This window comes from Macaca mulatta, chromosome 14 (assembly GCF_049350105.2).
Source record: "Macaca mulatta isolate MMU2019108-1 chromosome 14, T2T-MMU8v2.0, whole genome shotgun sequence".
Classification (NCBI taxonomy): Eukaryota; Metazoa; Chordata; class Mammalia; order Primates; family Cercopithecidae; genus Macaca; species Macaca mulatta.
This window is the reverse complement of record NC_133419.1, coordinates 31,142,372-31,154,717: the sequence shown is the minus strand read 5'-3', so window position 1 is coordinate 31,154,717 and position 12,346 is coordinate 31,142,372. Positions and strand designations below refer to the sequence as shown.

The window sequence follows — 12,346 nt, the reverse complement described above, 5'->3', positions numbered from 1 at the left end:
TGAGTGGGGTTGGCCGGGCACGGTGGCTCATGGCTGTAATCCCAGTGCTTTGGGAGGCTGAGGTGGGCGAATCACTTGAGGTCAGGAGTTGGAGACCATCCCGGCCAACGTAGTAAAATCCCGTCTCTACTAAAATTAAAAAAAATTAGCCAGGCATGGTGGCATGCGCCTGTAATCCCAGCTACTCGGGAGGCCAAGGCAGGATAATTGGTTGAACCCGAGAATTGGTTGAACCCTGGAGGCAGAGGTTGCAATGAGCCGAGATCATTCCACTGCACTCCAGCCTGGGCGACAGAGTGAGGCTTTGTCTCAAAAAATAAAAAAAAGAAATGGTTGAGGTTGCCGCCTCCCTGGCTCATCAACTTGTAGCAAAGCAGTTAGAACATCTTATTTGTAATGAAATAGTTCAAATGTATAGGAGAGTGCAGAGACCAATATAACATTCAGGTGCCCAACACTCAGGTTTAAGTATTGTTGGCATTTTGATGTTTGCTGTGTTTGTTTCATATTTTAAATGTCACTTAGATTTTTGTTTTAAAGAACTAAAACATCACAAATACAGTTGAAGTCCCTCAACCCCTTTCCATCCTATTCCCTTCTGTCCCTCCCCAGGGGTGACTCATTTCTGATACTGGTATGTGTCCTTTCAGTTAATGTGTTTCTATTTTTACTACATAATTATCTGTCCATAGGTTACCGTAACATACTATACTTGTTCTCCTTCATCTTTCCTTTTCTAACATTTGTTTTCAAGATCTATGCAGATTAAAGCTTGTAGATCTGGTTGATTCATCTTTAGGTGTTATATAAGTAAATTATATTTACATGTATGTTTCTCAAAGTGGAATTGTTGGGTTTTAGGAGTTTGTAGTTTTCCAGCTTTCTTAAAATTTGCCAAATTCTCTTTCATAGTGTTTATACCAATTTACCCCCATGCCAGCATTCATTTGAGTTTTAATTTCTCTAAGAGCTCACCAACTCTGGACGTTTTACAGCTATTTAAGTTTTGGGAAATGGTATCTCCCTGCTGTCTTTAGCATTTCACTGATTATTGGTGAGGTTGAATATCTTTGTTTATGTTAATTGGTTATTCGGGTTTCCTATAAGATACCTCTTCATTGCGTTTCAAATCACTTTAAACTTAGCAGGAAGCCCTGAAGAAACTGAAGAGGTTGTTTGTATGCATAAAGATAAGTAAGTGTGCATGTATTAAGAAAATAACAAGTTCTAGAAATGTCTGTCAGCAGGGAGACTTGGCCTTTATAATCATGCCATCAGAGCAGGGACCACAGTGCCTGGCATGAGAAATCCGACATCTTCCTTTATAGCCACCACTGGGGTCGAGCTGTGCCTTGAGCTCATCGGCTTCCCTTATCTGAGGCTGGGGGAAAACACGAGGAGACAAAGGAGAGAAAGGAAAGGGAGCCACCATCTATCTATCAGCACTGTGAGTCAGGCACTGGGCAGGGCATTTTTACATACCTGCTTTATTTTTCCCTCAAGCAGCCATAAGATAGGTATTTCCTTCACTTTACAGGAGGAGGAGTCTGAGGCACTGTGGGATTAAGTGACTTGTCCAAGGTCACATGATCAGGGGCTGAACTCTCTGAACCCAGGTGTCTGACTCCAACCCCATCCCATTTTTGCCCTGCCAGGAAAAAGTAGAAAGGAGGAATGAGAGGAGAGAAGGAAACAGGCAGAGAGAGGAAAGAGAACAGCCTTTATGATGAGTCACCAGTAATCGCAGCTGTGACATGAGTTCGCTATGCTAATAATCTAAATTTTCCTTCCCCACAGTATATACATCCTGCAGATGCTGTGAAACTGGGCCAGGCTGAACTAGTTGTGATTGATGAAGCCGCCGCCATCCCCCTCCCCTTGGTGAAGAGCCTCCTTGGCCCCTACCTTGTTTTCATGGCATCCACCATCAACGGGTAAGGCACCGTAAGCAGGAGTCCTTACTCCCGTGGCAGGCTCTTGCAGATTCAGGGACATGTAGCGGATGTGGCCTGGGCCTGGACAGCTAAGTCTGATTCTCAGAGTCTCTGAGTGTTTGGGGCTGCTTCGCTCTCTACTGGCCTTCTGCAAATGGAAACTGGTCTCTTAATGAACTGTTACATGTCTCTGGCCCGACATGAAATGGGCAGCATAAGACTAAAGAATTATAGTCTTATGTGCTGAGTGTCTGCTTCTGTCTGTGTGAGAAAATGTTGAAAAATACATGGATGGCGATACCAATACCTTATATCTTAGAAAATATAGTATTAAAGTACTATAGTTATCGTAAAAAAGCAAGCTCATAATGACATGAGTGTTTTTTTTAATTTGAAATATTTAATTTTTAAATTTGAAATATTTAGTGTTTGCTATTGAAAAATTACAACAGGTAAGCAAAAGAAAAATCACCTGTAGCCAGGTGCGGTGGCTCACGCCTGTAATCCCAGCACATTGGGAGGCCGAGGCAGGCGGATCACAAGGTCAGGAGTTCGAGACCAGCCTGACCAACATGGTGAAACCCCGTCTCTACTAAAAATACAAAAAAATAGCTGGGTGTGGTGGCGCGTGCCTGTAATCCCAGCTACTCAGGAGGCTGAGGCAGAAGAATTGCTTAAATCCAGGTGGCGGAGGCTGCAGTGAGGCCGAGATTGCCTCACCGCACTCCAGCCTGGGCGACAGAGCGAGACTCTGTCTCAAAAAAAAAAAAAAAAAGAAAGAAAAGAAAGAAAAATCACCTGTAATTTAACCATCTGGAGATAGATTTTGTTAGAATTTTGGTGTACATTTTCTCTGCATTTACTTTTTTCATTTGAACAAAAACATTTTTAATTTGCTTTTTGAATATAACAATGTATTGTGAAATCTTTTGAGGTCGTTAAATATCTATCTCCAATATTGGGAAGATTTCTGTATGGAAATCACATCTTAAAGAGATTATTCTGTATGCAGATTTATTGTGACTGTTTTGCTTACACTGAAAATACTGAAATAAAATGGGTTTTTATTTTTCGAACAGCTTTATTAAGATATAATTCACATACTGTACTATCTATCCATTTAAAATATGTAATTTAATGGTTTTTAGTATGTTCACAGAGTTGTACAACCATGCTCACAACCAATTTTAGAACATTTTTATCACCCCATAAAGAAAGCCTGTGCATCCTCTTCCAGTTCCTCCACAGCCCCCAACCCCAGGGAGTCACTAATCTATTTTCTTTAGCCATAGATTTGCCTATTTTGGACATTTCATATAAATGGAATTATAAAATATGTGGTCTTCCATGACTGACTTGCAGCGTATATCAGTATTTCATTCCTTTTTGTGGTTGAATAGTATTCTATTGTATGGATATACCACATTTTATTTTTCCTTTTATCTGTTGGTGGACATTTGGGTTATTTCTCCCTCTTGGCTATTATTAATAATCTTGCTTTGAACGTTAGCGTGCAGATTTTTGCGTGGACATGTTTTTCAGTTCTCTTAGGGATACACCTAGGAGTGAAACTACTGGGCTAACTCTATGTTTGACCATGTGAGGAGCTGGCAGACTCTTCCAAAGCAGTTGCACATTCTACATTCCCACCAGCAGTGTGTGAGGGTTCTGACTTTTCTGTATCATCGCACACACTTTTTATGTTTCATTGTGATTATAGTCATTCTAATAGGTGTGAAGTGACCTCTCATTATAATTTTCATTTGCATTTCCTGGTGACTAATGATGTTAGCATCTTTTCATGTGCGTGTTGGCCACTCATGTATCTTCTTTGGAGAAATGTCTATTCATATCCTCTGTTCATCTCTCTCATTGGGTTGTCTTTTTTATTAATGATTTGTAAGGGTTCTTTATATCTTCTTGATAGCAGGTCCCTTATCAGATGTGATTTACAAAAATTTTCTCCCATTCTATGGGTTTTTTCACTTTCTTTCTTTTTTCTTTTTCTTCTTCTTTTTTTTTTTTATGAGACAGACTCTCACTCTGTTGCCCAGTCTGGAGCGCAGTAGCATAATCTTGGCTCACTGCAACCTTCACCTCCCAGATTCAAGCGATTCTCTTGCCTCAGCCTCTTGAGTAGCTGGGATTACAGGTGTGTACCACCATGCCCGGCTAACTTTTGTATTTTTAGTAGAGACAGGATTTCACTATGTTGGTCAGGCTGGTCTCAAACTCCTGATCTCAGGTGATATGCCCGCCTCCCAAAGTGCTGGAATTATAGGCATGAGCCACTGCACCTGGCCACTGTCTTTATTATAATGTCCTTTGACGACAAAAGTTTTTAAGTTTTGTTGCTTGTGCTTACTCTATTTTCTTTTTTTTTTTGTTCTGTCGCCCAGGCTGGAGTGCAGTGGTGCGATCTCCACTCACTGCAAGCTCCGCTTCCCGGGTTCACACCATTCTCCTGCCTCAGCCTCCCGTGTAGCTGGGTTCACACCATTCTCCTGCCTCAGCCTCCCATGTAGCTGGGACTACAGGCGCCCGCCACCGCGCCCGGCTAATTTTTTTTTAATGTATTTTTAGTAGAGACGGGGTTTCACTGTGTTAGCCAGGATGGTCTCGATCTCCTGACCTCATGATCCGCCCGTCTCGGCCTCCCAAAGTGTTGGGATTACAGGCGTGAGCCACTGCGCCCAGCTCTATTTTCTTAAATAAGTAAATGGAATACCTTTGGGAGAGCTTTGTTATGTGGGGTGGAGAGTGGGAATAAAACACTCATTCTAGCTTTTATAATTTGAGTAAGAGGAGGTATTTTACAGTCTTTGAATATAATAATGAGTACTATGAAATGAGGTAATGAAAAAAAGTGCTCTGTATACCCTGTGGTCACATATGCTTGTGACTAAAGACAAGGAGAAGAAACTCAGCAATGAAGGCTGATTGAGTTATCAGATTATAGGTGATTTAATTTTTTCCCAACATTTTTTAGCTGTTTTATGTCACCTTTTAAGTGGGCATAGTAATGAAAAGAATTTCTGAGGTGGTGGATTTGTTTTATTACCCAAACTGGAAATGTTCTCAGTTCATTTCCTTATGCACCATACTTCCAAAAGCAGCTCCGTTAGTTGACCATTTAACTTTGTTCCAGCTTCACTAAAACTGCCTAAAGCCTTTATGCCAAAGGCTTTACTTACACCCTTTTTCCAGTCCTTATTTTTTAAGTTCACATCACAGTCCTGTGAAGTGTATAGAATAATCCCCCCTTGAAGATGAGGCTAAAAGAGATTGAACTCCTTGCTCAAAGATACTAAGTAGATGAGCCAGGATGTGAGCCCAGGCCTGGGTGGCCCCTCGCTGAGCCACCGTGCCACCCTGCCGCCTCTGGACAGGTGCCTGCTGTGCTGGAAGTTCAGAGATGAGGAAGGCTGTCCTGGGGGAAGCAGGGATCTGATGTTTCAGCAGGTGGAGGAAAGCAGCTCTCTGTCCCCTCCTAGACAGTGGTTTGGTACCTCATGCCTGATTCCTTTTGCCTTTGCTTCTAGCTATGAGGGCACTGGCCGGTCACTGTCCCTCAAGCTAATTCAGCAGCTCCGTCAACAGAGCGCCCAGAGCCAGGTCAGCACCACCGCTGAGAATAAGACCACGACGACAGCCAGATTGGCATCAGGTACCCCAGAACCTGACCTGGGCCCCGCGGTTCACAGCAAGGCCCTTCAGACTTGCCGATCCTCGCTTCCCCTGTGACATCATGGGCAGCACCAAACCTTCCCACCATCAGGCTAGGAGGTTGAGTCCCCAAGAGAAGAAGTAGCTTTTCTCGGCCAGTGACCAGATGGGAGCCAGACTAGGGCCTTCTGATGGCGGGGTCCTTGTGTGTCCTTGTCTCGGCATGGTTGCGTTGAGATCCCTTTGAAGTTGGTATCGTGGCAAGTTGAATATCCACCAAAAACAATTTTAAACCACCCAGTTTAAATTCTTACCACACGTCTCTGGCCACCATGGGACAAATATGAAGTGAAACATTTTTCCTTGCTTGTTTAGACAATACATATTTAATCATTGTTTCTTCTTTTTTGTGTGTGATTGTGGGGAGCAGCGCGGACACTGCATGAGGTTTCCCTCCAGGAGTCAATCCGTTACGCCCCTGGGGACGCAGTGGAGAAGTGGCTGAATGACTTGCTGTGCTTGGATTGCCTCAACATCACTCGGATAGTCTCAGGCTGCCCCTTGCCTGAAGCTTGTGAACTGTATCCTCCTCTAGGTTTCACTGGCCCTGTGAAAAGGAGAGGGGCGGTGTAAGAATTCAAAGGATTTGGGCCCTTTGTTTCATAGGATGCTGCTCTAGAGAAAGGGGAAAGTTGAACATTTTCAATTTCCTTTTTCTCTTCTTCCTTCTTTTTTTTTTTTTTTTGAGACAGAGTCTCGCTCTGTTACCAGGCTGGAGTGCAGTGGCGTGATATTGGCTCACTGTAATCTCTGCCTCCCGGGTTCAAGCAGTTCTCATGCCTCAGCCTCTCGAGTAGCTGGAATTACAGGCGTACGCCACCACGCCTGGCTAATTTTTATATTTTTAATAGAGATGGATTTCACCATGTTGGTCAGGCTGGTCTTGAACTCCTGACCTTGTGATCCGCCTGCCTCAGCCTCCCAAAGTGCTGGGATTACCAGTGTGAGCCACCACTCCCGGCCCTCTTCTTCCTTCTTTTATGTGTTTCTGCTTAGGACACTGAGCTCCTGTTCCCATCTAGGGAAATTTGTTCTGCCTCCAGAGAGTAGTATGACCAGTCTTGGGCTGCTTGTTTTGTTTTGGTTTCTTAACTCCAGACCCAGCTACTACGTTAATAGAGATACTCTCTTTTGCTACCACAAGGCCTCTGAAGTTTTCCTCCAGCGGCTTATGGCCCTCTACGTGGCTTCTCACTACAAGGTAACTGCAGCTAGCCCTTGTGTGAATGTCAGCAGGGAGCTTCAGCATTTCGCAGTCCCCTTTTACCTGATTTACATCTTTTATTACCTAGTGGCTTAGGTGACTGTTCCATTGGGACATTGATGAGGTCCACCGATCTTGCTGTGTGTAGGTATAGAGCGTGGAGCTCCATGCAGTAGCTGGACAGGGTGGAAAGCCGTGCCCATTTTTAAAGGGCTGCTTTCATTTCTTGCCTGCCTACTAAACTGATAGGATGAGGTGACATTGCAGTTGTGGCCCGGTGGTGCAGTTTGACCTGAGACCAGCTTTGTAGCTCTGGGCTATTTTTATGAAACAGTGCATTTGAGAGTTTAGAATATCTGAGACTCTTAAAAACGAAAGGGTTGGTTAGAAAGGATACTTTTTTTTTTTTTTTTTTTTTTTGAGACGAAGTCTCGCTCTGTCGCCCAGGCTGGAGTGCAATGGCCGGATACTTTTTGAATGTCTAGGTAGTATTTTTATGAACAGCCTGTAACGGAAGGCTTGAAGAGTTGGCGTTAGAAGTGGTGACAGTTTTTCCTGAAATAGCAGCCTCTTATCTGTAAAAAGTTCACTTCCTAGCTGTGAAATAAGTAGTGCTAAATAAATTCTCTTCTGCTGTCCAGCCTCAGTGCTTGGGATGAGAGGACAGTAGGCGTTTGGGGCTAAGTTTGACTTAACTTGTTATGAAGAGTCTCAGACTTGCCAAAATACTAGAAGAGTGCTTTGCTGGAGCTCCTCACTTGGCTTTGAGAAGGCAATACTGCAGTCATCCTGTGGTTTTGAATCGAACCTTATGTTAAGGGCAAGAGGAAGAGTGCTTCTCACTGACCCGTGTTTGGCTTCCACAGAACTCTCCCAATGATCTCCAGATGCTCTCCGATGCACCTGCTCACCATCTCTTCTGCCTTTTGCCTCCCGTGCCCCCCACCCAGAATGCCCTTCCAGAAGTGCTTGCTGTTATCCAGGTATAGGAGCAGAGGCATCCTTGTGGCAGTGATTTGGGGAACCACTGATGCATCAGGAATTAGTGGCTCAATAACTGCATTGTGGGAGTTTTGAAACTGTGGAGTCCTAGTCTGGAACCAAGGGGCTGGGTCTGCTGAGACAGGTGACTAGGGTGCACTGGAAGAGGTCAGTGCCACTAGACACCCAAAGCTCCGCTGTTCGTGGACGGGGAAAAGCCAGAATCGACCACTCTCTTATTTTGACTCACAGCTTCTTCCACAAACAGACTTGTTTGTTTTCTCCCTTTATTACAAAAGCAATACATGGTGCTTTTTGCATTAGAGGCTACAGATTGGGGAACCAATTTTTAATGCCTAGCATGGATGTATTTATGCATTTCTGTATCACTTTTCCTTTTCATATACATGGGAACGCAGTATTTAGTAATCTGCTTTTACTTTTAGGCAGTGTTAAAATACTCATAAGTTTTAAAAGCTGTGTAGTATTTCATTATATGCATGTACCATGATTTGTTCAGCCATTCACTTGCTAGACATTTGAGTTGTTTTGAACTTGTGCTGTTCTGTGCAGAGCCTCATGAGCATCCTGTGTCTTGATGACATTGGCACACTCACAACATGCATAGAGACTCTCTTCCAATGTGGCTGTTACTTTTTGGGTCAGGAGGCTGTCTTCTGTCTTGTAACATGGGGCATGGTAGTTAAGCTCCTGTTAGGAATGGATGTGTCAGTCAGTGTCAGGGTTAAACCTGAACACGGGTGTGGAAACAACTGGCCTAGTCGGAGAAGCAAGCTTTATTCTGTGAGTGGGCTGTGTATCAGAGCTGGCCTTTCTTCCTGCACTGTCCTGCTTCCCCAACAGGTGTGCCTCGAAGGGGAGATTTCTCGCCAGTCCATCTTGAACAGTCTGTCTCGAGGCAAGAAGGCTTCAGGGGACCTGATTCCATGGACAGTGTCAGAACAGGTGATGGGCTTTCCCTGGCATGTCTGAGGGAAGCTGGCGGTGTCTGAAGATGTCTGTGTTGCTAAGTTATTGGTTTGTGTCTCCCACACAGTTCCAAGATCCAGACTTTGGTGGTCTTTCTGGTGGAAGGGTCGTTCGCATTGCTGTTCACCCGGATTATCAAGGGGTAATGTGTCCTCAGGCTCCCCTGAAGCCGTGTTGCTGGCGGCACTTTAGGGCGGGGGGTGCTTGGTGGTTGGAATAAGAAGATGGTCAAGCAGAAGCAAGTGAAGTGTAGGTACTTCCCTGCTCTGGAGAATTTAGCCAGGGTTCGGGGTGGGCAGGTGGACAGGATGATGGCATATGCCCACTCTTCCTTTGTGAGAGCAAGGACTTGTGAACCAGACCCGCATACCAAAATTACCTTCTTAGAACACCTCACTGGGTAATTGGCCGTAGAAGCTTCCTTTTCAGGCAGTGGTACGCAAACTGCCTCTCTTTTGGGCTTGCCCATCTGGAGACCAGAAACCACAGCCATCCTTACCGTCAAGTGGCTATTCTCGATGGGCTAGACCAGTGTTAAGAACTCGGGTCACACTGCTTTCAGTCTTAAGCGTCTCTGCTTTAGGACCTGATTGAGGAACTTCATTGGTTCTCTTGCCCTGTGCAGTTTGATGGGGAGGGAAGGTTCTCTAGAAGCAATACAGGGGAGTCACCATGGCTTAGACTGAGAGCAGCTCTCTTCCCTCTGCCTCTTCCCCTTCATGTTTACTCCTAGATGGGCTATGGCACCCGTGCTCTGCAGCTGCTGCAGATGTACTACGAAGGCAGGTTTCCTTGTCTGGAGGAAAAGGTCCTTGAGACACCACAGGAAATTCACACCGTAAGCAGTGAGGTAAGCGTCTTTTGACGAACTTTCTGCGTCCTGCTTCTTGGGAGGATAATTCTCTGGGTTTTTAGGGGCATCAACAAAAACCAGTCCAGAGCTTTGGGCCCCTCTCTCGTTTTCTTCTACTGCTGCTTTCTCCAACCGAACACTTGAGATCCTCAGATAAGTATCATTGGGATCATCTGGCAGCTTGTTAAAAATGTAAATTCTTGAGCCTCATTCCAGACCTACTGAATCAGAAACTCTGGGGTAGACCCTGTAATCTGTAGTTTAACAAGATTCTCAGGTGATTCTGATGCTTGTTCAAGTTGGAGAATCACTGCTCTATAATCTCTTTCATCCTACACTCAGACTAAGGGAAGTTCTGTCATTCCTTGATAAGAATGACTGATACTAGTAACTGTGACAGCCTTTCATGTGCATTCATTGATTTTCATAGTATGTCTATTTGGGAGCTGGGCAAGGGGCTTTTATTTAAGTCGAAGCAGCTGGGCAACATGGCAAAACTCCGTCTCTACAAAAAAAATACAAAAATTAGCTGAGCGTGGTGGCACACACCTGTAGTCCTGGCTACTTGGGAGGCTGAGGTGGGAAGATTGCTTGAACCCCAGAGGTTGAAGCTGCATTGAGCCGTGATCTTGCCACTGGACTCCAGCCTGGGTGACAGAGCCAGACCCTGTCTCAAGCAATGAAAAAAAAAAGTTCAAGCTCAGAGGTTTGTCACTTCCCAAGGCTGTCAGGTGATAGAACCTGGACTTCATGCTGGATCATAGGAACCTGTCTGTCCCTTTGTAAATCTGTCGGGCATTTCTTTTTTCTTTTTTCTTTTCTTTTTTTTCAAAGAGATGGAGTCTTACTCTGTCTCCCAGGCTGGAGTGCAATGGCATGATTTCAGCTCACTGCAACCTCTGCCTCCCAGGTTCAAGCAGTTGTCCTGCCTCAGCCTTCTGAGTAACTGGGACTACAAGCACACACCACTACGTCTGGCTAATTTTTGTATTTTTAGTAGAGATGGGGTTTTGCCATGTTGGCTAGGCCAGTCTCGAACTCCTGACCTCAGGTGATCCGCCTGCCTCGGTCTCCCAAAGTGCTGGGATTACAGGCATGAGCCACCACTCCCGGCGTCTGTCAGTCATTCCTAAACTCTGTGGCTGTCTTCCTGCATTCTGGAGGTCCAGAGCAGTGTGACTCCATGCATGTTGAGGTATTTTGTGTACGTGGGAATGATTGCTTGACTGTGGTGTTCCCATAGTTTGACAACCACAGCAACAAACCAAGAAACCTCTCCCAGTTTTTGTTGTGCTAAGTCCAGAGTGAGCTGTGGCAGGGTTGCTTGACAATGTCTCTCTCCCTGTGTCGAGTGGACTGTGTTCTCTCCTTGGCATCTTCACAGGCTGTCAGCTTGCTGGAAGAGGTCATCACTCCCCGGAAGGACCTGCCTCCTTTACTCCTCAAATTGAATGAGAGGCCCGCTGAGCGCCTGGATTACCTGGGTGTTTCCTATGGCTTGACCCCCAGGCTCCTCAAGTAAGTGCCTGCCCTCCTTCCTCAGCATCACTCCTTGGCATTGAGAAAGAAGAGTTCTGTGGGCTGTGTGTCTGTTGGTAGCTGGTGCCTGTGCTAGCCTGCTGTTCGTGGCCTGCTCTCCTGGTGCTTGCCCTTGTGTGTCTGTCAGCCGCTCCCCAGAGACCACACACACAGTACCTACTGTCTTTGTATCTTTGCAGGTTCTGGAAACGAGCTGGATTTGTTCCTGTTTATCTGAGACAGACCCCGGTGAGTGAGGCATCCAGCAGAGGAGAGGTTTAGGTTTGCCGTTGTGGTAGGTGACAGGCCTGTCCTTGCAAAGAGCCCTAGTGCATCCCTGCTGTGTCGCTCTGAGCAGGTGGCTGTGCCTCTGAAGAGGTTTATTCTGATGGACACGGAAACAGCCATCCTCAGGGATGAGCCATGTCATCACACATTTCTTCCCCGACTACATGGTGCATGCCTTGTGCTTAGTCATAAAATGGCAGAGGTGCACGTGGACTTGTTCATCAGATTCTGAGGAAGGAGAGTGGACAGGAGGATCAAGGGTAATTCCTAGAGTTTTGGCTTGAGAAACTGGGTGTTGGAGGTGCTGTCGGAGGTGGGACTCACTGCAGAAGGAGCAGATTTGGAGGGAAGAGTGGGAGTTCTTTTTTGACATTAATGTGAGATGCCTATTGGACATCCAAGTGGAAATGTGGACTAGGCATTTATTTGACTATAGTAATATGGAGGTAGGGAAGTTTGGGGCTAGAGATGGAGCTTTGGGAGCCATCAGCATACTCATAATAAAATGCACTGCACGAGGGCACGGAGCTCTTGTCTGTTTTGTTCCTTGCTGTATTCTTTGCACTTAGAGTAGCAATTGCTGTGTAGTATGTGTTCAGTAAATGCTTTTGTTGAGTGAAAGAAAAATATCTGGAGCCAGTGAAAGGACATGAGGGTGACTCCTTGGACCCTAACATTTAGAGGAATGAGGAGGAGGACACAGCACATACAGGACTGAGAAGGAACAGCCCTGATGCGCAGGAGAAAGTCGGGGTATGTCCACGTCGAGGTGAAGAAGTGGGAATGGGAGTCAGCCCTGTAGAGAGGATGAGGAGGATGAGGACAGCTGGCCATTGGATTCATCAGCAGCAG

At 45.5% G+C, this 12,346-nt stretch overlaps 1 protein-coding gene across 3 annotated transcripts in view; it reads left to right on the top strand.

The window, feature by feature from the left end:
* NAT10 (N-acetyltransferase 10) overlaps positions 1-12,346 on the top strand; it is a 42,164-nt gene that overhangs the window by 20,665 nt on the left and 9,153 nt on the right. For all 3 annotated transcript variants that reach the window (XM_001115721.5, XM_015114549.3, XM_015114550.3), the window contains exons 12-21: positions 1,798-1,934; positions 5,477-5,601; positions 6,031-6,181; positions 6,765-6,861; positions 7,731-7,847; positions 8,710-8,811; positions 8,903-8,977; positions 9,569-9,685; positions 11,073-11,206; positions 11,407-11,455. In XM_001115721.5, the coding sequence (XP_001115721.3) occupies positions 1,798-1,934; positions 5,477-5,601; positions 6,031-6,181; positions 6,765-6,861; positions 7,731-7,847; positions 8,710-8,811; positions 8,903-8,977; positions 9,569-9,685; positions 11,073-11,206; positions 11,407-11,455 (1,104 nt within the window). The remainder of the gene's footprint in view (positions 1-1,797; positions 1,935-5,476; positions 5,602-6,030; positions 6,182-6,764; positions 6,862-7,730; positions 7,848-8,709; positions 8,812-8,902; positions 8,978-9,568; positions 9,686-11,072; positions 11,207-11,406; positions 11,456-12,346) is intronic.